The following is a 26,999-nucleotide window of genomic DNA, read 5'->3' as shown; positions in this document are numbered from 1 at the left end:
TGACATTCCCACATTTGTTTTTTGTTTTGTATTTCTATTCCAAACAGGTAGTATTTGACCATTTTCAGAATCGGGCCAATCTCAGCCAGATTCAAGGAGACCCAAGCAAGAAACGGCCTCCACTCTCTCTAGGTTTTGAAGAAAGCCCCCCTCACCCACACGGGCAACTACAAGGGCTGAAACATGTCAACCTTTTTATGGACACTTTCAGTGCGGTAGACCACTAACAAGTCTTCCTACGCACGGCACTGTTTTTAAGCATCTTGAACCCAGACCGATTAAATGTATAAATCTGGGTAAATACAAGATTTTAACACCACATTCATTAATTCTCACTTCACCAGAGCACCCTCACCTTTCTTTGATCACTACTGCAATAACCAGTGGTTTACCTCCGGTTGGAGGAAGCATTCCCAAACCCCAAAAAGATGCTGTCACGTTTTTAAAGCAGGTCTCCGACTTGTGTACGTGAATGAGTTTTTTTTTTAACGGTATACCACACAAACTTTACAAACCCTGGTTACTCAGGTCAAGTGATTCATTCCCATTTGATTTTGAACATTGTTGTAAGGAAGCTGAATGGATCACAATCCCTTCTTTCTCCCTCCTCATGATTTGATAATACATTGTTTATGTGCCACCCCGGTTTGGACCCAGCCACATGCAAATCAGTTTTGACCTTCCTTCCTATGGGAACAGTCCAGCCAGAACTGCCTGGCCAGTTCCTCCTGGACCTGAAACAAGCATCCTGGGACCAGATTCGGGGCGTTACCCCTCATCAGCCAGACTAGCTTGAATCCAGTTGCACAGTGTGCACAGGATCCACGTCTAGGCATTTCCTTCCTCTTTATGCCTCTTTCTCTCATTCTTATTATCCTTTCCAGTTTCCCATAGTGGGTTCCCCTGTTTTTGCCATAGCCTAACTCTGAAGGCAATTCTTTAAAAATGGGAGGTGTCGTATTTTTGTTGTGCCTTTAAGCATCACCAATATATCACTTTACCATTTTACCACTATGCTTTCAACATACTTCATTTTCCTTCTTTTTTGTTAAAGTCATGTCATCTAGTTTAATATAACAAGATGCTTCGAGCAACAATTTCCTCTTTATTTAAGGCATACAGACCATTTTAATTTTGGGCCACTTAACAATAGGGTTTTATTGATCTCCTCTTTTTTTAATGCTATACTGGTGCCGTTTATATGGCTACTACGACCATTCAGATTTTTCGCATTATCAGTCGATAATAGTAGTTCTTAACAAAACTGTAGAGGTACAAGGTATATTTGTTTTGTATTCTAATTATTTAACGACCCAATGCTGAATTCACAAAACTATTTAGCCTATGCCCGATCCGCCCCGGTACAGACAAATTTATCTCTTCAATCTTTCTATTTTGATCCACTTACCACTGTTTTCACCTACACACTCCTTGTGTCACAAACTTCATGTGTAAAGTGCTGATATAATTTAAAATGCGTTTCTTCACACATGCCGTGAACCACAGTGAACTCTCTCACAAGAAGAACGTTTTGGCTAAAAATCAATAATTTGAACCAAGGAATATTAATTTATGTTATTAAAAATTCAAATATTGCTTGAAATAGTTTCTGGTCTTTCTTCAGTGCTTACTAAAGTATGTAAAGCAATCATTTTAAATTCAAAGTGTTGGAGATGTATGGCTTTGAGAAGTAAATGTTAAGCATTATCCGTCTAATTATACATTTCATTATTATGCCAGAAATTACATTAATAACAAGTATTATTAAACTTTGATTCTTGTTTTTATTGTATATGTATCTATGTACAAAGGAGAAAAACGTAGATCACTAGATGTAGAAAACAGTGTCCAAAATAATAATTTCATAAAATGTGTCCTAAAAATCCTAAAAAATGTCAAGTCTTCCAAAGAAAGTCAAAGTGCAATGTCCTCAATAAGTTTCCTGACCGTCAGGGGTTACCGGACAAATGTTCCTGGCCTGGGGGCAAAAATTTCTGATCTATCTCATTCTCACTCATTACTACTACAATGTTAAAATCCTCCTCTCGGATGTTAAATGACTGGCCCTTTCAAGAGCAGGCACACCCTGTGAATTGCGTTAACCGATGTGGTGGGGTAAACAAGTAACATGGATACACTGGAAGACTGTAATACAGGAGGTGGGGGGGGGGGGGTTGGGGGGGGGGCGTTCAATACTTCAATGCTTGTTTGACCTTTTACTAATCATGATAATTTATGACAAATACTAAAGAAAAGTTCTAGGGTTCCATGCAATCATTTGTGCGCCGCCGCCTCTTCTATTTTTTGTGTTTGCATCAGTTGTGTCTGAACTGTTTACTACTCCTGATTATCCATGGTAAACCTTACAACAAATATCTGTCCGTGTCATGCTCTTGTCAGAGTCACAACTGTTGTGAAGTGCTTTAAAAACCGTATCGGTTTAGTGGAAATGTTTATGCTACCACGGTCGTCATATGGTTGATTCTGTCTTTTGAATATGTATCTACACCACCTTGCAACTCGGTAGGTTCGAGTGCGCGCTATGTAAGGCAATACATTAATAAAAAAATGTTTTAAAATAAATTCGCTTGACATGCACTCTTGACGAGATTAAAATGCAAAATTGTAATCAACGCATGGAAATGTCCAAAATATAAAAGCAAACTATACAAACCATTCTTGTGGAAATCTGTTTTCAGTGTCTAGCACTGACAGGAATCCACTGCTTAATGTGAATTAAAATGCATGGAGGGGGAAGTCGTAGTGCAGCATCCTAGAGACCATTCTTATACTGGAGAAAATGACTCACATTGTGTAATTAACCTGAATGTTTTCCAAATATTCTTGTTCCCAGGGAGATGACACGTTAATTGTCCCGATGCACGCCTACCCAGCTATGAATGTTGTGGACTTTCCATCACACATAAATTTATCTGATGTTCAACTTGGACAAAGGTCAGTAATGGAAGCCCGTGGCAACTATGTTTTGTTAAATTTATGATTCAAATATCTAAGCACTAAGAAAGCGGGAGAAGCTTATGGTGCTTGTACCTCAGAGGCTGTTGAATATGATATGCAGAAAAGATAAACTCATACATTGACGCATGTTAGTACCCAGATGTCGGACTGTTATATTGTGACTCTGGGGCTAGGGATCCCCAGTTTCCAGGGTGCTTTTCTTGTGTTTGACAGACTTCTCAATTGTGGACATCTTGTTTTGAATTCCATTTTGTGCATGGGAACTCTGAGAGACAAGATCCACACAAACCTGCATTTAAAACGGGCTTCTCCAACGAGCAGCTCGTGTGCTAGTGGTAGCTCTCCAGCCTACCTGCAAGTAGCTCTCCTGTGTGCAGTCCAGTTTACGAAATTTGAGGCTTTTGCCTGGCTGAATTAATAGATGTATTCAAAATTAAAAAGTGGGCTTCTGAGACATCTGAGACAAAAATTTGTGTTTTTTTCAGACCTCATAAGCGAATTTGGAGAAAAAGGGTTGAATTTCCAAAATAAATGTAAAGCTGATATTTATGTTATGAATCACGTGGCACTGGGTAAAACGTATTACTAATATTATTACCTGGACTTTGGTGCCAGGAGTTATAGCTACGTCTGCTATGTATTACCCATGTAAAGGAATTCCAATTTGACAAAGTGTTTTTTACAATGCATGTGCCAAGCCTGCCTGATGCACTGGAGTGATAATTTCTGGCATCCCTGCCCTGAGGTTACGACCTCCATTAATTTTTAATTGAGGGCCACTAATTTAATCTTATACGATGTGGTCATTATTACAAAACTAATGATATTTATAGCTCAGGGTGATTTTCATTGAGCATAAGTAGCACTTATTACAGAAAAGGTTGGAGACCCCTGATTCAAAATGACCAGGTTTGATCATAAATCTAAATAATATAAAGCCTCATACAGCTGATAAAGCAGCAAAATCTATTTGCAGGTAGGTTGCTTGCCACTCCGTGGGAGCGTGCTACCCGCTCTTTTGGTGCTTGCATATGCACTATGTAGAGGTTGTGCATTAGGGCCAGACTTATACTCTTTTTGTGGGCTGTGGCCGTAGCTATGCATACATTTTATACAAAAGGAGTGAAAAATGCACTTACGGATTAAATGGGAGAACATGGATAAATATAAAGTGTTTGACTGAAGAGTGGTCTATACAAGTTTTGATATTAAGTGCGCATAACAGAGAGTGCTTAAACCAAGTCATAGCTAGCATGCTGCAGCACTTATGTATGTTCTATGGAGGAAAGAGTGAAGTTGGATGCTTTCATGCATGCAGACAGCTGCCATTTTTGGGTGATCTTTATAATGCAGTTTAAACCATCTTGAATATGGTCATTCAAAATGCCCTGCGGTGAAGGGTGCTACACAAGCAAAAGGCAATCCTGCATTCAGTGCAGCGTATACTTTGGAGTCCAGACAAGAGCAGCAGATAAATACCCCAAATCTAGGATGCTTTAAAGGTTTCCTTTTATTTCCGGAGTTTAATATAGCGCAAACTTGACCCGAAGGTATCGGATATCAGAGCGCTTTACATGAGCACCAGTTGCGTTACACAGGGACACATTCGTTTTTGTTAGGCACAGGGAGATGAAGTGATTTGCCCAGAATCACAGGATGTTGAGCATCATTGCTGAGAATCGAGCCCGGTTCTCCAGCTTCAAGGTCAACCGCTCTAGCCGTTCGGCCACACCTCTCCCTAATTGGATCAATTTGTGGTAACTGTGATTCAGTTGCAGGGCATAATTTGTGCCGGTGCTTAGCACCGGCACTTTCTTGACAGGGCCGGGTCTACACTCTTGCACTGCCCGCACCAGGCGCACATCACATTTTTCAATTTAAGTTAAACTTACACTAGTACAGTGTGTGATGTGGCCAAACCAATCAATCAATCAATCAAAGACATTTATAGAGCGCACTACCTACCCGTAGGGTCTCGAGGCGCTTGGGGGGGGAGGGGTGCCGCTACTGCTCGAACAGCCAGGTCTTGAGCTTCTTCCTGAAGGAGAGGTGGTCTTGGGTCAGGCGCAGGCCGGCCGGGAGGGAGTTCCAGGTCTTGGCGGCCAGGTAGGAGAAGGACCATCCTCCTGTAGTGGCTCTGCGGATGCGTGGGACGGCGGCGAGGGCGTGGCTGGCGGATCGGAGGTGGCGCTTGGGAGCGTAGAAGTTGATACGGTTGTTGAGGTAGCTCGGGCCTTGGTCGTGGAGAGCTTTGTGTGCGTGGGTAAGGAGGCGGAAGGTGATTCTCTTGTTGACCGGGAGCCAGTGCAGGTTTCTTAGGTGTCCGGAGATGTGGCTGTGTCGTGGGATGTCGAGGATGAGTCTGGCTGAGGCGTTCTGGATGCGCTGGAGTCTCTTCTGGATCTTGGCGGTGGTTCCGGCGTAGAGTGCGTTGCCGTAGTCCAGTCGGCTGGTGACGAGGGCCTGGGTGACGGTCTTCCTGGTCTCTGTGGGGATCCACCAGAAGATCTTCCGAAGCATGCGCAGGATGTTGAAGCACGACGAGGAGACGGCGTTGACTTGCCTGGTCATGGAGAGGGAGGAGTCCAGGATGAAGCCCAGGTTGCGTGCGTGGTCCGTCGGTTTGGGTGCGGTACCCAGGGCGGGGGGCCACCAGGAGTCGTCCCAGGCGGAGGGTGAGGAGCCCAGGATGAGGACCTCCGTCTTATCTGTGTTCAGCTTCAGGCGGCTCGTCATCATCCACTCGGCTACTTCTCTCATCCCTTCGTGCAGGTTAGCTCTGGCCGCGGCGGGGTCGTTGGTCAGGGAGAGGATCAGCTGGGTGTCGTCGGCGTAGGAGATTATGTTGAGGTTGTGTTGGCGTGCGATGGCCGCGAGGGGGCTCATGTAGACGTTGAAGAGAGTCGGGCTCAGTGAGGATCCTTGAGGGACGCCGCAGATGACTTTGGTGGCCTCTGACTTGTACGTTGGTAGGCGGACTCTTTGTGTTCTACCGTCGAGAAAGGATACGATCCATTCCAGCGCCTTCTCCTGGATTCCGACGTTGCTGAGGCGCTGCACTAGGGTGCGGTGGCAGACCGTGTCGAAAGCGGCGGAGAGGTCTAGGAGGATGAGGGCCGCTGTTTCCCCGTTGTCCATCAGGGCTCGGATGTCGTCAGTGGCGGCGATGAGGGTGGTCTCGGTGCTGTGGTTGGCACGGAATCCGGACTGCGATGGGTCGAGGGATCCATTCGTCTCGAGGAAGGTGGCCAGCTGTTTGTTGATGGTCTTCTCGATGACTTTGGCTGGAAACGGGAGTAGAGAGATGGGGCGGTAATTCTTGAGTTCGGTGGGGTCTGCTGTAGGTTTCTTTAGTAGAGCGCTGAGTTCGGCGTGCTTCCAGCTCTCGGGGAAGGTGGCGGTGTCGAATGAAGTGTTGATGATGTCCCGCAGGTGGGGTGCGATGACAGCGTCAGCTTTGTTGAAGACGTGGTGAGGGCAGGGGTCGGTCGGAGATCCGGAGTGGACGGAGTTCATCGTGTGGGTGGTGTCTTCGGTGTTGACCGGGGTCCAGGCGCGGAGGGTGGTGGTGGGTGGCGTTGCTACGGTCGTGGCGTGCGTCGGTAGAGTGCTGAAGCTGTAGTGTATGTCCGCGATCTTGTTGTGGAAGTAGGAGGCGAGGGAGTTGCAGAGGTCTTGCGAAGGGGTGATGTCGTTGTTTCCGGCGTTGGGGTTGGAGAGCTCTTTCACGATGTTGAAGAGTTCCTTGCAGTTGTGTGCGTTGTTGTCCAGTCGGTTTTTGAAAGCCGTTTTCTTGGCGATGCGGATCAGCTGGTGGTGTTTCCGGGTGGCGAGCTTGAGGCGTGGGTTCCCTTCTCCAGGCTTTCTCGAGGGCTCGGCAGTTCTTCTTGGAGCTCTTGAGTTCGTCGGTGAACCATGGGGCTCTTTTACTGCCGGGTCTGCTGGGCGGGGTCCTCAGTGGGGCGAGTTCGTCCGCGCAGTTACTGATCCACTTCGTGAGGTTGTCGGCGGCCTGGCTGGGGTTCGCTGAGCTGGCCGGAGGGTGCTGGCTCAGGGAGGCGGCTTATCTGTAATGCATAAAGAATTACCTTTCGAAAGTTGCTTGCTGATACAAAGCACGTACCAATACACTAATGCATAGGCAAAGAATTAGATGGCGGGTTGTAAGTTCTGCCCATTTTTGGGTCTGGCGCTAGCCAAGTTCTATTTGTTTTTCTCACCTTGTATGTATATATGTATAATATACATCATTCTAGGGGCTTTAGGCCACCCCTCTCCATTCATTTGTTTCATTTTTCTTCCACCCACTACAGCATAAACAGTATGAGGCAGTGGTTCAGCCCACTTAATCCATTGGCTAACTTCACAATAAGTGACGATATTAAGCCCTTTCACAAGGAACACATCTATACACAAAGTAGTTCCGTTAAGTGCCAGGGAGGACTATGGCAATTAGTTCCTTTTCAGACCCAAAAATATTTTTGCTTATAGCCAATGTTTGTACTTTTTTTTTTTTTTTTTATATTGAGGAGGTCCCATTAACTTTCCCACCAATAAAGTTTTGTAAAAATCAAGATAAAAATGTAGAGCAAGCAAAAGTCTGATGGTGACCCCCAGACCAATTAGCTCTGCCACTGCATGTTACGTTTTGAGATTAAACCTAATTAACAACCATTCAATGCACGTAATTCAGTTCATATTGCGGTTCAAGTATTACTGTCATGAAACAGCAATGAGACAATTACTATGTTACATGTAATGTATGTTGGGCTATTATTATACCCGGAATGCTTAATTTGTAAAATATATGCGATACATGTGTTTCGTGACATAGGTGTAAATTGATACTTGTATAGCACACTACTCACCCGCAAGGGTCTCAAGGCGCTTGTACGAATACCGCTGTGGAACCCGTCCTGGCTTTCCCTGTGAGGCGTCCACTCTTGGGCACCCCCAGGGTGAAGGCCAGGCATCCTTAGCGTTGTGGGGGCCGTTGTGGAGATTAAGCAAGCTATTGCCCAGAGTTGCAGAGTGGGACTCCATGATTGGAATAGGAACCGAGGCGAGAATTATCAGGCCCGTGGAATTTTGAGCCCAAGACCCGCCGAGGCGGGGAATTGAACCCTGGTCCCGGGCTAGACCTCTGCATCAGGGTCTGCCGCTCTAACCATTGAGCCACACTTCTCTGTCAATGTAGAACTACTGGAGATATGCAACTCTTGGAGTGAGTGAGACTACAGAGACATGTCCCACCAGCCTGTATACAGTGTTAGTATACACCTAGGATGGTGCCAATAAACGCCTCTCCATTTGGGCCACAAGAAAGTAGGCCATCCTTACCTGTTAATGTTTATACCATGTCTTGTGTTGTGACAATTGGCATGTGAAAGGCCAAACGTTTTGACAAAACAATGACATTTGCACATAATAGGAAACGGGGATTAAAAATCAGTTCTGAAGAAAGCCCAGGGCTCTGTGTGGGCCAAGAAAAAGGGCTGATTAATGCCGATTTAGGATGAGGGTATAGGGGTAGTTTCCCTCCCCTTATTTCACTTAAGTAACTCATTCTATTTTAATCGTTCCAGTGGCACCCAAAATTAAGGGAAAACTCGGGGACCTCTAGGTATTTTTACTATTAATATTCACCATTAGGATTAGAATATTTTCCAAAATGCTCCATGGAACATGGTTGAGCCAACACTGGTTTTTAGGGAAATGGATGCGACCTGATGAGGAAGCATGAGACCAATCGGCTGTGCGAGTGTCCACAAGAAAAATACTGAATATACTTTCCGAAAGGAGGTCTAGGCTACAATTACATTATAATATTAGGTAGTCTGATACCCATTGTGAAGTGTTATCTAGAGAGGGAGATAGTATTCTGCATTTCCCAAAACATACATTTCTATATCCCCTCCGCACACGTCTGTATGAATTATAAGCTGTTTGATGAATCTTCAGAAAAAACTTCACAAAAAAATTCATCCATCTCAGCTCCTTTCTGGGAAGTTTTGGGGTGATCCATCAAGTAGGGGCCAAGAAAAAGGGGGGGTCCCAAAACACTTTTCCCCCAGACTGTGTCCCATAGGAACGTACGACAACCCTACAGCCAAAACGGCTGAACAGAATTACACACAAATTTTCAGACAGCTAGATCTTTGCCCAGAAAGTGTACTTTTGGTGATTTGGTGTAATTTCGGTCAGCCCTTGTAGAGAAATTAGGCTTTAAAATGTATTGATACCTAGCTGCACAGTACTACAGACGGAGAACTATGGGAGTACTGAGGTACTAAATGACAAATGAAGCAAACTGATTAGCTGATTTCACAGGACCAAAGCCAGTCCAGCAGGACCGAGGGCCGTAATTGGCTGCTGCAATATAAAGAGAAATATTGAGGCCACCATTGTATAACTCCGGAACTCAGTCCTCATGTCCTGACAATAACAAACCAACATATAAGGAGGCATTGTAGGGGTACCCTGACCCCTTGGCCAGTGGGGAGGGGTGCCTGAGGGACCCCCCCAACCCTAGGGGAAAAATAAAAAATAAGTTTACATATGCCCACAGGCTAGCCGAACTTAGGGACCGATTAGGATTGCAGTGATTCCGCATCCTCCGGGCCGGCGGAAGCCACCGCCGGCCCGGAGGATGCGGAGTCACCAGAGCAGTCCCTTCAAAGACACCCCGCCAGATTAGGATGGCTGGGGGGGTCATCGGTGGACGGGAAAACCGTCCGCCGCTTTTCCGCCACGGACGCCTTCCGACCGTGGCGGAAAAGCTCTAATATGGTGGCGGTGTCTATCAGACACCGCCAGCCATATTAGGATGGGGCAGGAAACATGCTTTTCCACGGCGGCTTTTCCGCTGTGGAAAAGCATGTGGTCTTTTAAGTTTGGGGGCCCATTGCGGGCCACCAGGGTGTAAGGGGTGGGGGGTGCACATGGGCGGTACCTATGGTACGCCCCTGCATTTACATGAACAAAGCGGCAGGCACCGCGTGGTGCCTGCCGCTTTGTGCATGTAAATGCAATACATGCATTTTTAACCTTGCGGCGGGTGCTGCTTCAAGCAGCATCCGCCGCAAGGTTACAGATACGGGATGTGACCGCCAGGGTGGCGGTCACATCCTAATTCAAACGGAGGGACTTCCACTGCCCCTGCGGATGGTCCCTCCACCTCGGGGTGGCGGACGGACGTAGGTCCATCCGCCATCCTAATGGGCTCCTTAGTACAGAAGTTTTTGGTTGTGCAGCAAAATTTCCCCAAGATTAGTGTGGGACAAAAAATAAACAAAAGTTTAGTGGGTTTGCGTAGGCTGTTTTACGACCGTGGTGGGTTTGCCACACCTTGACAGTTCCATGCCCCTAATTGGCCACCTGCTGGGGGCTGGGTGTAGGGCCTGGCTGCCCCTACACACCACACAACCAAAGGCTGTGTGCGGGGGAGGCCTTCTTGCTTTTGGTAATAAATATTACTTTACGTTAAAAAAAAAAACTGGAAATTCACTGAACAAAAATGAAGGTTAAAGTGAAATATAGTTAGCTGAAAATGTCAGTTAAAACGTTACATTTTAAACTCTGAAAACCACAGAAATCCACCAATTTTAGATAACTCAAGGAACTATAACTCCCAGCCTTGCCATGCACTGCTTATGGTCTGGCATATTGCTTCATTCAGGGTATGGTCTATCACATCACTGATAACATTGCTTATGACATCAGAAATGACTTCATTGATGACAACATGTGTTTGGTGGGGGCGTGTTTTATAGTTCCTTCAGGTATCTATAACTGGTGAATTTTAGTGTTTTTTTTTATTTCAAATGTAACGTAACTACATTTTGACCTAACTATAACGTCATTTTAAGCTTTGTTTTTTTCAATAGTTATATATAGAATGCAGGGTCCCAGATTACCAAGACTGCCTAGTCATGAGGCCTTTCTTCCACCCCCCTACACTTCCCGTCTCTTAATCTCACTCTTGCATGTTCTTTTTGTTTTCTGTGTTCTTCCTTTGTAACCATTTTACTATCTTTCTCTTCCCTCTCAATTTTTTCATTTTTTTCTACATTTCTGCATTTCTCTTTCTTGATCTGGGTCAAAGACCAATGAAGTAAAATAAGCGATGCTGCTATAAAAATAAATTCCAGGGACCACCCCCTGCACAAATTAAGCACTGAATGCCCCTAAACAGCACCACTTCTTTGTTAATATAATAAACAAAACTGTGCTTCTGGTGTGTAAGATCAATCCCTCAAACTATTGGAATATGTAAAGAATCCTTAATATGTCCTAAATATCCTAAATAGCTTAAATATGTAAAGAATGTATTTCTTTCCAGTGGTTTAGGAGCAAATTTAGAATAAATCAAAACTTTTGAACATTTGTCAGAGGGAAGACATTTTCTTTCATTTTTCACATGGCCCATTCTCTTAGTGTTTTCCTGTCTATGAAATAAATGCCTTGAATCCCTTAGGAACTAGGGGGCATATGTAGGTAATTTTTGTTTTGCGATTCTCAAATTGCTATTTTTAGTGAAGCGCAATTAGAGAATCGCAAAACGAAATGTAGGCAGGATTAGCAATTTTTTTTGCGAATCCCACTTATTCCTTATTTGCGAATTGCAAATTGAGATTTGCAAATAAGGAATACCTTCTAATTCATTCCTATGGGCTAGAAGGCCCATAGGAATGAATGGGAAGACATTCTCAATTTGCGATTCTCAATTAGAGAATCGCAAATTGAGAATGCAATTTCATGGTTGTACATGTGACCCACATACATGCCCTAAGGGCATGTATGTGAACCTCATGGCACTTTGAAAAATACCAAAAAGTGAATTTTTCAAAGAAATCGCAAAATACCACCAACCTGAAGTTGGTGGTATTTTGCGATTCCTTAAGCCAAAATTGGCACCACTTGGGAGCTTCCTACATTGCATTTGAGGAATCGCAATTTGCGATTCCTTAAATGCAATAGCAAAATAAGGAATCGCAAATTTTACGATTCCTTATTTTGCATGTGGGTTTTGTGTTCTACATAGCACACTACCCTAATTGCGAACGCAAATGCTGAAATTCTGCGAATTTCAGCATTTGCAAGCGCAATTAGGCTTCCTACATATGACCCTAGGTCATTCTATCGATGTCATTGATGTACTGCTGTTAAGATCAGTGCTAAATCTGTTTTCACAGTGAGAATGGAGAGAGAGCACCCGCATATAAGAGTAGGTCTGTGGAAAGGGCTTTTTATTTTCCCTGTGGAACAAAATATGTTAGCAAACGCATATTGTGAATGTGCTCATCCAATACTTACAGGAATCTGTGAAAATTGCAACCTCCCAGGATTACTCTTAGAATTCTTTGACAATTCCGAGCGACTCATAAATGTATTCATAGAAGCAAGAAAATGTTTTACCTAATATGAACAAAAGAATTAAGGGCCAGATGTACAACCCTTTCAATTAACACTTTGTAATTTGCGACACATTGTGAGTCGCAAATTGCGAGTTGCTAAATGAAATGTACAACAGTGTGTTTACACTGTTTTGTAATTCCCAATGGGTCCGCAAATTGCAAGGCTCATTAATAATAATGAGCCTCTCGCAATTTGCGAGCCCATTGTGAATGCCAGCCCTCCCAGGAATGGGGGCTCAACAGAACACCATGTCTGAGGCTGCTTTTTAATAAAGCAGCTTTTTAAAAAAAAAATTAAATGCCGCCCGTTTTCCTTAAAGAAAAATGGGATGAATAAAAAAAAACAAAAATGAAACTTTTTGTTTCATTTTTGAAGGGCAGGCAGTGATCACTGGGACCACTGCCTGGCCTTAAAAAATTATTTTGCATGCATTTGCAAAAGGGGGAGGGGTCACCTGGGGACCCCTTCCCATTTGCAAATGCATTACCACCTACCTAAAGTAGGTGGCAATTGCAAATGTTTTACGGCCGCAATTGTAGTCGCAAAACATTAGTACATAGTTTTGAGACTCGCTATTTGGAAGGGAAAGCCCCTTCCAAATAGTGAGTCGCAAAACCTATTTAGCGAGTCGCAAAAAAATTGCAACTTACATATGCTATGTACATGGTCCACTATGTTTTTGCATAGGCAAACCCGTTTGCGCACCCAAAAACGGGTCGTACATCTGGCCCTAGGTCTCAGATTTACTTTGAATTATCATGATTGCTTTTGAGACGCTGTGTGATATAGAGCAGCGCAAAAGCAACATCAATCTCCTTCAACACACACATTTGCATGCTAAAAGTTGACGCAGGCGCATCACTAAATGGCTTTTCGTTGCATTATGTCTAATCTAAACTCCCGTGAAACGAATCTGTACCCCTGCAACTCTCAAAATATTTATTAACAAAAAGAAAATGTAATCTTTCATGTCGACCCAAGCGAGTCGAGAATGCTCACCTCCGAAGTCAGACATGCGAGTGAGTGAAACTTTAGATGTCAGAGACTGGCACCACTTGGTAACATTGGTTTGCAGTGAGCGAGTACATGGCCATGCTACTACAGTCACGGTAAATCATTGTTTGTAAATTCCACACCATAATTTATGCAAAGTAGATCAGCGCAAAATCCAAAAGGATTCCAATCAAAGCCAGTGTAAAGTCATACAAAGTAGCTCAACTTGACTGTACCTAGAATCCAAACATCGGATAAAATGATGCGCAAGCAGAAGGCAAAGGGAAAATCGCATGCTTTTCCTACACACGATACAGGTAATTTCCAGGGCATGACACAAATTACCCAGATAATCCTTGGGATATTGGCAGTGCACAGATGTTTGTACGAGAGGATTTGCCTCACACAAGACTCTGCTTGCCCACCGTTTGCCGGTATCGCACTGCTACATGGTGATTGGTAAGTCACAAAGCATTTTAAGGGTGTTCATAAACGTGCAGCATGTAGTTAAACGTGAGGCTATGTTTTGCCATCGCCACAGCTTTGCACAAGATTTCAGCACAACTTTGCATTTCACGAATCATGTAAATCTTTCCCCGAATGCATTAAATGAAAGCAATTTGATTTTTTTTCTACCTGAAAATAACATTTTCAATCCCTGTAACACTGGTTGTGTTTATACTCATATTACCCTATACGACCTCTAAATTACTGTAGGGATGTTGATATGCAGGGTAATTATTTACCTGAGATTCTACACTGTAGCATTTTCAACACGGCGCTTGTTTACAGAGCCTCTGTCGCTGTGAGCCATTGGAGATTTATTGGGCCATCTGAATATAAAAAATGTAGCCTAATTCCGACATTTGCAGATATTGCTGTTAGTTTGATTCTATTACTATCAATGGTCGAACTGGCCTGCGTCATCGAGCAGCCTGCTCTAGTTTTAGATTTGTTTATACCCCGCTTACCAAACGCTGCAACAGTGGACCTTACAGAGGAATGAATCCGTTTATTCCTTTGCTAATAGCACATGGCTGCCTGCATTAACAATACAAAAAGGAGGGGGGAGTGGCCAAGCATCGGACCAAGATGGCCGCCTAGGACCTCAGATCCATCGAGACTGTCTCCCTGGCACCTATATCCTGCCAGTAATCTTCTTTCAGTGGTTCCCCAAAAGATAATTGCCAACTAGCGGAGCCGACTCAAGTAAATTCGAACTCCATATGACGCCCGGAACCGGAGATACGGGCCCCGTCAGTTTGGGCCTGGACAAGCATCGTACGCCGGGGCTAGAGTACTATGACTGCCCACAAAGCGTGGACCTGGGCCGGCTGATCGGACCGGAAGTCGCCAGTCAGAGTGCTCCTGCCGGGGTCGCACTCATTGTGACGCCCGGTTGCGCTACCTCTGGCGGATACATCGATGCTAGGGTGAGGCCCCCCTTTGAGCCTTGTGTGGATGTGGCTGCGCCAGCTGGTGTGTGCTGGGGACGGGGTCGCCTGCCTGGGGAGCCCCTCACGCCACGGACTGACTTGATCTCGGCATGGAGGCGGTGCAGCGCGTCTCCCCAGCGTCACTGTGATATCTGCCAGCAAGGTGCACCCAGAGGCGGAGAAGTGCGTGCCTCGCTGCCCACAAGCACCTGTTGGCTTGCGGCTGCCGGGTACGTGGAAGCTGGCACCGCTGGTCTTTCCCAAAGTGCCGGCATACAGAGCAGACGGAGGGGTCCCCCGGCGATCTGGGATCCACCCGACCCACCCTTCTCTACGAGCAGATGCTGGCGTGATGCCACCTCACCGAGTCGCAGCGCGAGACACCACGCAAAATGCCCTTTTCTCCCTGCTGATGATCACCGCCTATTGAATAACACTGTCACTTTGTCCTGGTATACTATTCGCCCTAGGCTGTGTTACAGTGGCTGCAGTGAGACTGTGATTTCTGGTGGTGTGGTGCACGAACACTGATTCATTGGGTGGTCCACGACACATAGTGTGCCGCGCACCTCTTGCGCCCTCCGTAACTGACCTTGGTATCTGGGTGTTTTCTCCTTTCCCACATCTTCCATTCATACCTGCAAAGAGATAATCAGGTGCGGCACGGCCGGTGGGTCTGGGGGCTTATGGACACGATGGCTGGGAGACAGGATGCAGACAAGGGCCCTGCCTGGGGTCCCAGAAACTCGAAGCAAATCCAGTCAAACAAACTTGACTGGTACACCCTTCCCAAGGGTTCACCATCTGACTTGCGCCGTATTCCTAAGGAAGTGGAAGACCCTGAGAACCCCACCCCAGACCTGACACTGCAAGACGTCCTGGCAGCCTTCAACGGAGTGAAATCATCCTTAGAACACAAAATATACACAATCTACATTGACTTGAACCTCATTCGAGCTGACCTCATGAAAATGAATGAGAAAGTCAAAACCCTGGAAATAAAGACAGCCAGTCTGACAGAAGATGTATTTCCATGCTCCAACGACATGTGCGAAATCTTAAATCCTCCTGTGAGGCGGCCGAACGCAAACTGGACGACTAAGAAGGTCGCTCCCGGCGCAACAATGTCCGTATTTTAGGAGTGCCTGAAAAATCAGAGGGGCCCGCGCTGGATTTGTTTGTAGCGGACCTCATCTTGAACCACCTCAAACCTAAAGGACTGGGGAAATTTTTCTCCATTGAGCGCGCACACAGAGTCCCAGGCGGAAGACCTAAGCCTGGTGTGCTGCCACGCCCACTAATCGCCTGTGTCCTGAATTTCAGAGACAGGGACGCGATCCTTCAGCATGCGAGATCCGCACCCCATCTACACTATGAGAATGCCACTCTAACCTTTTTCTCGAACTTTACGCAGTTGTTGTAGAGACAGCATCGAACTTTCATGGCGGTGAAGAAGAAGCTCAGGGATAAGGGACTTAAATACGCTATGATGTTCCCGACTCGCTTCTGGGTGGAATCTGGGGGACAGGCATGGTTCTTTGACAATCCAGAGGTGGTTTCGAACTGGCTGGACACCCGAATTGACAGTGGCCCGGAGGGGAGAACAGGGACGTCAATCCAGCGTTGCAGGACCGAGGCTAGGAGGCGCTGGGTGCCTCTGTCGTTCACAAAACCTTGCTCAGATAACAGGACCCAGCGACCTTACAGCTGGACATAACCTCACCAGGTTCCATCTTACACCGAAGAAGCCTCAAAGATGGCCGAATTGGGGACAATTGATTTAAACGTGTGTCGGGGGTGGAGTGTTGGCTTTCCTCCTCTATTCTACATTTAGTTGTTTCTTAGTATTAGAAATTGGGCGACAGGCATTCTGCCAGTTTGGTATGGGCAGTTATAAGTCCAGAGGGCAGGAAAGCAGGGAGGGGGGGTGTTGGATGGGGGTTTGAGGGGATTTTTCTTTGTTAGTTATTTCTCATCTACGCAGAATTTCATGCACGGCAAAGACACGAAATATTTACTACTTCACCAATGCACACACACTGGGATAAAAGCATTAAAATATTGAGTTGGAACGTCAATGGGCTTGGGGAATAATTTAGGTGGAGTATTGTTCGGCAGTATATCAAGAAACAGGGCCCTGATGTGGTGCTCCTTCAGTAGACACACCTGGTGGGTCACTCCTGCAGAGCGATGAATCGGTGCGGGTATAAATTGGTGGTGCATGCAGGATTCACGACTGGATCCAGAGGAGTGGGCATTATAGTTAGGAACATTTTCCCCATCAGTGTAGACTCCATCTGGACCGACAATAGGGGTATATATGTAGGCATCACTGGGGCCTGGGAGGCACGGGTCCTCACATTGTTGTCTGTCTACATTCCACCTGGCCTCTAAACGGCTACGTTCCAAGATCTCCGTACTGGCCTTCTCTCTCTTCCGGTGGGACTGCTGGTACTGGGGGCCGACTTTAATTCTGTATGCTCGGGTGGGCTGAACCGACACCCTCCTCGTGAGTTGGGGCCCGCCTCCAGCTGGTTACCTGGCTTCCTCGAGGCCATGGGACTTATTGATACCTGGCGCACGTTCAACCCCGAGTCAAAGCAATACACATTCCACTCCAGGGCCCACCACAGTTTCTCCCACCTTGGTTATATCTTGGTTCCCAGCTCTCAAACCTCACACATCCACGAGGTCCGACACTTAGCGAGGGGCATATCAGATCACTCACCGCTATGGGCACATATTCTTCTAGATCATATCCGTGTGGGTAGGATCATACCTATTAACCCCTGGCATCTTTGTAACCCCAAAATACGTAAGGGTCTTTTAGCCACAACAGACAGCTATTTCAAAGAAAATGTGGGTACTGTGACCTCTGGTCAAACGCTCTGGAAGGCCTTTAAAACGGTGATCAGGGGAGAAGCACTGTCCTTAATATCGGGTCACAAACGGGAGCTGCGGTAGGCAGAGTTTGGCATAGAGGAAGACATTCATAGACTTGAGGGGGAACTGGAGGGGCAGGACTCTCCTGAGACGCTCCATCTACTGCAACTCAAACAGGATGAATCTAAAGCTATTGTCACTGACACAGCTCGATCTCTGGAGAGAGAGAAACTTGGGAGAATGTATGATCTGAGAGAGACAAAGCAGGGAAGCTGAGTGCTTGGCTGGATAGATGGGACTGGGCAAGTAGACTAGTCCCGGTCCTCCTTGACGCCTCTAACGCCAGAATAGTAGACCCCCAGGACATTGCTAACCAATTTGCCACCCATTTCGGGGCAGTGTGTAAGGCAGGGATGCCCTATGCTGAAGGTGACTCCGCCGAGCTGCTAAGAGACATTGCTTTGCCCACCCTTACTTTGGCTGATAAGCAACTAATGGACATTACTCTGACCACAGACGAAATTGCCCAGGCAATTAGATCTCTTCAATCGGGGAAGGCTTCTGGCCCTAACGGAATCCCTATAGCACTGTATAAACTTCACCTGGAGACAATGGCAGCCCATCTTAAAGTCCTGTTTGAGGAGAGCAGGGAGTCAGGTGAACCGCCGCCGGATCAACGCATAGCTAATATCGCTGTCATCCATAAAAACGGTAAACCTAAAACAGACTGCGCTTCATATCAACCTATTTCTCTTCTAAATGCCGAGCCTAAAATTCTTGTGAAGGTCCTAGCCAACTGCCTGGTTAAAATGATACCAACTCTCATTCACCCAGACCAGTCTGGCTTTATTCCATTCCGGAATACAGCGTTGAACCTGTGCCGCGTCCACGGGGTGCTTGGCAGGGCATACACCTAAGGCGAACCAGCTATTCTACTCTCCCTAGATGCCACCATGGTGTTCGACATGGTTGAATGGCCTTACCGCTTCGCTGTGCTCCAGAAGCTAGGGTTTGGCTCAGATTTTATCAGATGAGTCCGCCTCCTATATGCGGCACCATTGGCGAAAGTAGTAGTAAACAACAAGCAATTGGACACCTGTCTCCGAGTCGGGGCACCCACCAGGGTTGCCCTCTCTCTCCTCTTTTATCTGCATTGGCACTAGAACAGTTAGCAGCTTGGATCCGACAAGATCTAGTGATCCGTGGATTCTGCTGATCAGCATACTGGGAAGAACGGATATCACTTTATGCTGACCGACCCCTAAAAATTACTAATTGCTTTACTAGTCATTTTGGGAGTATTTGGGAGGTATTCCGGATTCAAGATTAACTGGACTAAGTCTCATCTGTACCCCCTCCATGGGGGCATGCCAGCTTTGCCCCCTAACTGCCCAATTCAACTCAGTAAATCGGGGTTCAAATATTTAGGTATATTCGTCTCCCTAGACTCCAAGCTCCGTTACGGCAACAACCTCCTTCCTCCTCTTCAGCGTCTACGGTGTGACATAGCCAGCTGGAGCACCCTCCCATTGTCCCTCCTCGGGAGGGTTGCACTTTTTAAAATTATGTCGCTCCTTCGCTTCCTCTATGTCTTCCAAAACTGGCTTGAAGCTGTTCCCCTTGCTTACTTTGTGGGGCTGCCCACCTGGCTGCCATCAATCATGGCACCTACGGTGCCCCTGATGACCCAGGCTAGCGAATGGACAGGTGGTTTCTCCCGGGTGGGAACTACAATAGAGCATTGTACTCCAAACCAGTTCGACCCCCACTGACGGGCCCTACAGGGCACTCGGTAACTGTCTGGCATGCGGCTAACAGATCTCTGGGATGGGAGGGCAAACTGGCATTGGCCACCCCCTTATGGGATTCCGTAAAACTGGGAAACCTGTGGCAGACAAAGGGAATCGACAAGTGGGACATGATTGGTATCTCCTGCATCCAAGATATGTGGGAAAAGGGGGACATAAAAACGTTCACTTCCCTGCAGGGACAGTATGAGCATGCTGACATTTCCGCTACAGACAAATACGGCATGTCTTGCGCTCAGCCTTTTCCACGGGTTCCTCCCCTCCCGTGTCCTCTTCACAGGAGAATAGGGTATTAGATTGATACCTCCCAGAGAAGACTATTTTTCTAATTTACAACAAATTAATTCATAACATGGGTGACCCTCTTGCACTGCTTCGACAAAAATGGGTGGCGGATGGTATTGAACTGGATAACGAAGACTGGCAGCAGGCTGTGTCCTCCCCCAGAGTGGTGGCCATCCCAGCTAGACTGCGGCTGATTTAACTTAAAATCCTGCTTAGAATATACATGATGGGGCCCATACTGGTAATAATGGGGAGGGCACCCACTGGGGACTGTCGCAGACGGTGTGGCCATTTGGGCACATCTCTGCACTTTATATGGGAATGCTCCTACATCCAGTCCTACTGGAGGGACATTCATGGTCTGGTGGGGCGGTCCTGGAAATTCCCCTACTCCTGGAGGCGCGTAGATGTTTGCTCAACATATGGGAGCCAACTGACCTTAACACACACCAAAGGCAGTGGACCACACTTGGATTCATGGTGGCTAAAAGGAACATAGCCCAGGCTTGGGGGGCAGCCACTCCTCCTACTCTGAAAGAATGGAAGACCAGCATGGACTGGTGCATGTTCCGCGAAAAAAAACAGTTTATGTGGCTTGTGGCTGCCCAAAGAAATGGTCCCGCATATGGGAACTATGGAATTCCTACAGAGGAAACATTTGTACCCCACCGCAATCACTAGAACTTGATGACTTACTTTCTCCTTGATTTGTCATAAAAGTGTACAACGTGCATTATGATTGTCAAATTTGAAGGTGCATGAACAGATTGATTGTATAATTGTAATGTATGCTTACTGTCGAGGATTGTTAGTAAAAAGAATTTTTAAAAAAAACACCAAAAGGAAAAATACCGCAGGGCCAAGCTGCAAAGTAAGAGCAGCTTCCCGCTCACTTGATATTCATGATTCGGTCTACGAGCGCCCTCTGATGCCCTGTGAGGAGACCAAAGGATTTAGATATTCTCCTTATGGTGGCCCCAAACTTGGCGGGACACCACCAATGCCCAGTTGCGGTTCGCGGAGGGAGTGCTGCAGGGCGGTGGGGCGGGGGAGGGGCAGGGTGGGGGGATGGTGGATTCCGACATACGACAGATAGGAGTAAGGTAAGTAATTAGATAAATAAAACAATTTACCTTGCACGCGCTGCATCGCCGAGTTTTATGGACGACCTATACCAAAGTATAACATTTTATTGCTGTTATTAATGTGGTGACAGAGACACAAAACCAGGAGGTCTGCCTTATGTCTAAAGACGCCCCCTAATATTGTGATGTTGTGTCTGGTATGGGTGTGGAGTATTGTGATTATGGGGTGCATGTAATAAAAGTAATTTCTCTTTTTAAAAGAAAATGTAGTGACTGGACAATGGTTTATTGAGTGTTCAAAGTTTATAAACAGATCAAAAGCAAGTTTCATTGTCAGAATACATAAAAATCTATAAAATCACATAATTCATCACAATAATCGCACTATAAAAGGAACCTGCAATACCCTTTCAATCAATGAGTCAGATTTGCATAAAAATATAAAAGAGAATAAAATTAGATACATGAATAATTAAAATAATGAATACATTAAACTGAGAATAAAAATGGCAGGTCTCTACGTCTTGTTTGCAATAGATTTTGGTAATGATTTTAGCCTAATCGCCCATGCAGTGTAAATACATTTGTAAACAGCTATCACTATTACAGAGGAGGGGTCACTCTTACAAATCTGAATTGAGGGTTGTTGTTAGCCAGCGAATGGGGATTCTTAGCCCCACACTACCTCTTCTGAGTAACCCCTGTCCTAGCACCAAATAGTGCCCCCACTAAAATATTAGCAACACCACCAACAACACTACCAGAAATAACACCACAAAGCACATCGCCAATATCACCCCAACAACACTGATTGTACCACCAATACTACCACCGCCATCAATAACAAACCATTATCAACACCACTACCAATAGCTCTCTACCACCAATACCCCACCTTTACCACACCACCAATGCTGCAAAACCACAATATCTACATCAATACCAAACAGCTAACACTACTACTAAAGAATCAATATCTCCAATACCACCACCACCACCAACACCACCAATACTGATATACTAACCACCAATACCATCAACACATCAATGCCACCACCATCAATTCCACTGCAACCAATTCTGCCAATAACATCACCACTATCACTGCCATAATACCACTACTACAAATCCAGCTCGACCAATACCACTACAAGCATTACCACTCAACCAATACCAGCACAAATGCCCTCAACAAATTAATACCTCTACCACTAATACCGTCAGCACTAACTGCAGCAGCACCAATGCCACTAAACCATAAGCAATACCACACCACTGCCATCAATATAACAACACCATTTCCATTCCTCATCATCACACCACCACACATGCAACCGCCAAACCAACCATTTTAACTGCCAATACTGCCTCTGCCACCAGTGCGACACCCCCACCACTACCATGATTGGCGCAAGTCTGATTCTAATGTGCTGTTGCATTGAAATACATTTCTGAATAGCTGTTTTTGCCTCTAATTTCACATTAAAGCTGGAAGTATTGCCGTTGCCACTTCTTGCACTCTAAGTTGTCAGCTTATTGGAATGTCAAGGCACCTCCGACTGGCTGGTTGATGTCTAGTTTATCTTAAATGCTCAGATTACATTGTCCACTCGGTTGGAGGAACTCTTTCCTAAACTGGCAAGTCTGGAGGACCTTTACATTTTTTGAACATATTTCATTACGTTTTTCTGAAAGCAAAAAAAAGGAGAGAAGGACAAAACTCGCAATCTTAAAGGAGTAAAAAAAAACATTTCCAATGATCACATCAAATCTCCGCAGTACCATTATATTAGCATTCCAGGGGTTGACTGGGCCCCAGTCTGATTGAGACTATCTATACCTTAGTTCTGTTTCTTAATTCTGCCCCTGCTGGTAACATTTACCATCGCCAATATTCGGTCTTATTGCGTGTGCTCTTTTTACCATACTGTGCATAGGACTATGAGATTCCTCACCTGTAACCATAGCCCTGAAGGACCTTTCTGAAATGAGGCAACTGTTTGAGGAAGAAATTCCATAATCTTGGGCCTCACACAGAAACACATTAGAATGTTATAAATGTACACCTGAACCAAATTCTTAACTTTAGTTTATTTGAGTTTTTTCTAAGTCCGCGAATGTAACATTTGCAATTTACACAGAACTGTCTTATCATTCATTGCGCCAGAAATTGGAGTATGTGGTAAAAATGATGACAAACTGCACTTGCCAGCATGGATTGCAGTCAATTGTAGCTAGACCTCTGACAGAACGAGTAAGGAAACATTGTATGTCTTGGGTATGGCTACGTTATGATATAAGAATACTCAAGAGGCTCAGTAAAGTATGGGTGAAATGGATATATTATTGTGCTTAGTTCAAGTGAGAAATGAAATACAAGTCCTACCAGTAGTGTTTTTTGGCTAGAATGCTCTGATTACAGTCAAGTAACCTATTTTCTGGGTCCAGGGCTGTTGAACCTGACCCTGTCTGCAGGGTCATCCCCAAACCTTTTGCCTTCACCCTTCTGTTTTCTGAACCTGCTTTTAGGACTCTGCTGACTTTATCACTGCTAATCAATGCAAAAGTGTGTGTGCTGTCTCCTTAAAACATGGTAGAATTGGCTTACAACCAATTGGCATATTTAATTTACTTCTAAGTCCCTAGTAAAGTAGTACTCCATGTGCCCAGGTGCTGTAAATTAAATACTACTAGTGAGATTGATGCACTGATTGTGCAACCCACTTAAGTAGCCCTTTAGACATGACTCATACCTATCATTGTAGCCTCTGCATGCAGTTTTTAACTGCTAAGTCAACCTGGCAAAGTAAACATTTTGCCAGGCCCAAATATTCCTTTTTAATACATACAAGCCACCTCTAGGGTAGACCCTGAACAGCCAAGAGGGCACGGTGTGATGTACTTAAAAAGTAGGACATGTACCTTTAAGTTTTGTATGTTCTGGTAGTGAAAAACCCCTAAAGTCATTGTTCACTACTGGAAAGCCTACCTCTCCCATAGGATAACATTGGAGTTACCTTTAATAAGCTGTAACTTCCAATTTGGATCAGGTGGACAAGTCGAGTTTGCTGTCTAAACAATTGTAATTAAAAGTCCACTTTAATGGTAGAGTCAGGTTTTTAATCATCATTCTGAAAATGCTTCTCTTAGAACGCTGCCATTTTCTTGTCCTAACCATTTGTGCCTGCAGCCTGTTCCCGGGTCACTTGACTAGGTGTAGCTGGAACTTGGTTGTTGTGTATTGCTTGCAGACAATGAGATAAAGGGAGCTAGGTGTTGGCAAGATGGGCCACTCTGAATTAATGGGGGGAGATCCTGTCACCAACCCCACTTGCACATCACAAAGGCTGTACCTGAACACTTTCACAAGGGGGTTGTCACTAGTGTATTGGGACCCCAGGCAAGCTAGGGCCAAGACAAGGGATGAAGGGGATGCCCAACACCTCAGTGGGGTGGACATCTTTAGAAGCTTGCTCCACTTCAAAGTGGGCAACAGGTATAAATGTTGGACCCTTAGAACCTACATGTTAGTACAAATCCGAGAAGAACGGAAGCACTGCCTCTGCTGTGTGGATTTCGCAGACGCAAGGACTTGGCTTTGCTGCCCACAGCTGCTCAGGAACCTTTGCTGTGTGACACATCCTTGACGCAGGCTTTCGCTTCGCTAACCCCTCAATGGCAAAGCAGGACTCTGAATTGAAAGCACTGCAGCTTCCTTTGAACTGGTCGGTGCATAACTGATCTCAGTGCAGGTCTTCACATCACAAGCCCCTCATTGACGCAGGGCCTTACATACTAGCTTCACATGAGTCGCCACTGCATGATGCAACATCGATGTGGTACATGGCAACGCTCCGCAACCAGGATTTAAGGTAATCTTGTTCAGCGGGCCTAGATGGGACTTTTGAGTCAGCCCACACTCTATTGTGGTCGGTCTGAACTTGTGACTTTCTAGTGCAAACAGATATGCACAGTTGGCTCTTTCTGCTCTTTGGCACTATTTTCTCTTAAATCTTTAAAACTGCATAACTCCTGTTCAATTGATTGGATTTTTTTTGTTTTATTCTTGATTTATTTATTAAATGTTACTCTATGTTTTATATTTGGAGTGGGATTTGTTTTGTATTTTGTTTTCACATTATTACTGTTTGTAGTGTTGCACACATTGTTTACACATTACCTCTAAGTTAAGTCTGACTGCTCTCTGCCAAACTGCCAGAAGGTTGAGCACAGGTTAATTTGGTGTTTGTGTGTGACTACACTGTGACAAGGATTGTAGTTGCTGCTTGAGTAGGGCTTAAAACCCCCCTCTCCTCAAACCAGTAACCCAATTTACCTTAGGGGTTTAGCTCAATGTAATAACGTTCTCATATTCTTATTTTCTGGTTTCTTGTATAGTCCTGGATGATGGTAGGGCTTCTGGCATTGGTCCTGAAACTGAAAGAATACAAGTTTAGTCTCTTTAGCCTTAAAAGAACAGCTCTCTTATTTTGTTGTGATGTGACTGGGTTTATGTAGGACCAACCTCCTTGCTCCCACCTTCGTCATCCTAGCATTGTCCTTGAGATTGGGTGTTCTGGAGACCAGCCCTACTGCCCCACCTGTTGTTGTCATAGGTAGACAAGGTTGATAGCCTCACATTTTGCCCACCCCCTTTAAGAGGAGGGTTATATCGCTGGCTTGACTGGGAATCCAGGAGAGATGGCATCCTTTGGAACGCTTTCAGAGGAGGCCCGTGCCCTGTGTCCGGAGTGCATATGGGCTCACTTCACCTCCAATTTGTACAACCATCCCTGCCACCAGGGCTTGCATGGATATGAAGCATTGCTTCAAAACTTACAGTGGGGAAGATCTTGGACTTATTGATTTGATGTAAACCAATAATTATGGGAGTGTTTGTCTCCCTCTGTGGCTGGAGCCCATGTGGAGGACTGGGAAAGTCCTGGGAAACATTTGCAGGGATTAAGGAGTTACCGGTTGCACAAATTCTCACCTCTGGATCAGGAGGCAGTGAAACAGTACCTACTTTCCCAGAGTTGTCTACCCATAACCTGCACTAAGATATGTGTTCTTAACAAGCCTCAAAATACAAGGTTATTCAGGGCAGCAATAGCAACTATGATGTTAATTTTGACGCTGTGAAAAACACATTCTTTGACATTGCTAGAGCCATGTGAAAGCGAAAGGTGTCCTTTGATCTATTCATGACACACAGGTCCCACAGAAAATGTATCATAGAAATATAAAAAGATGTGTTAAATCTGTTTGGGATTGTGTTCTATCTTGTGTTTTTCACGCGTTTCCTTACTTGTCCTATTGGCATGCCTTCTCATAGTTCCATGTGTGATGTCACATGGTTTCTCTGGATTCCTTGCCTGTGAGTTTGAACTAGAAGAAACTGCCCAGAGACTGAGCTGATAATCTCTGGGTCCTGGTGGGACACTGACTTCTACACCTGATTAGCTAACTACTATACTGATGTACAGGTAATACATTTTTCCACATATGTACCTGCCTGTGAAAAGTTGGGCTGGTATATGCTGACCACTAGTTATAGTGGGCACATTGTACCAGTCCAAACAACCCTTATTGAGGATTAGGTTAAAGACAACCTTTATTGAAAGCTATCCTAGTGGTAGCTATGGAGAGCAGCCTTCAGGCTAAGTCTCGAAGGAATGTAAAGCAGCTTATTTTACAAGTCTATAACCTCCTGAATAACCAAATGAAAGGAGAACCACACAAGGTATATATAAAATGTATGTATTTATTACTAAACACTCTCTACTAACCTCTGTATGAGATTAGAGAACAAGGCACACAATATTACAGTACTAGAACGACAGTAAATAGCACAATACATATGGGGCTCCAGGGGGAGACCGGACCATATACCAGGAAAGTGGTATAACAACCACGACTTGACTAGACACAGTGCCTAGAGCATGTAGAATCGCTGGGACCCCAAGGACCCACCCAAGGTAGTGATACAGGGGACCCACGGGGGATGCATGCAGTGTGAGAACACAGCTGCGAACTCTGTACAATTCTATGGGAAAGTCGCGGTTGGAATTTTAAAGATTGAGGACACTTAGGAGAGGACTTTGAGCAAACCC

General features: G+C 45.4%; 1 protein-coding gene across 1 annotated transcript in view; it reads left to right on the top strand.

Moving 5' to 3' along the window:
• The window catches only part of CFAP221 (cilia and flagella associated protein 221), a 663,664-nt gene that overhangs the window by 145,606 nt on the left and 491,059 nt on the right, over positions 1-26,999 (top strand). The window contains exon 6 of the mRNA XM_086957336.1: positions 2,855-2,955. Coding sequence (XP_086813462.1) covers positions 2,855-2,955 — 101 coding nt within the window. The remainder of the gene's footprint in view (positions 1-2,854; positions 2,956-26,999) is intronic.

Source organism: Lissotriton vulgaris, chromosome 2_1 (genome assembly GCF_964263255.1).
Source record: "Lissotriton vulgaris chromosome 2_1, aLisVul1.2, whole genome shotgun sequence".
NCBI lineage: Eukaryota > Metazoa > Chordata > Amphibia > Caudata > Salamandridae > Lissotriton > Lissotriton vulgaris.
This window is presented reverse-complemented; position numbering and strand designations above follow the sequence as displayed.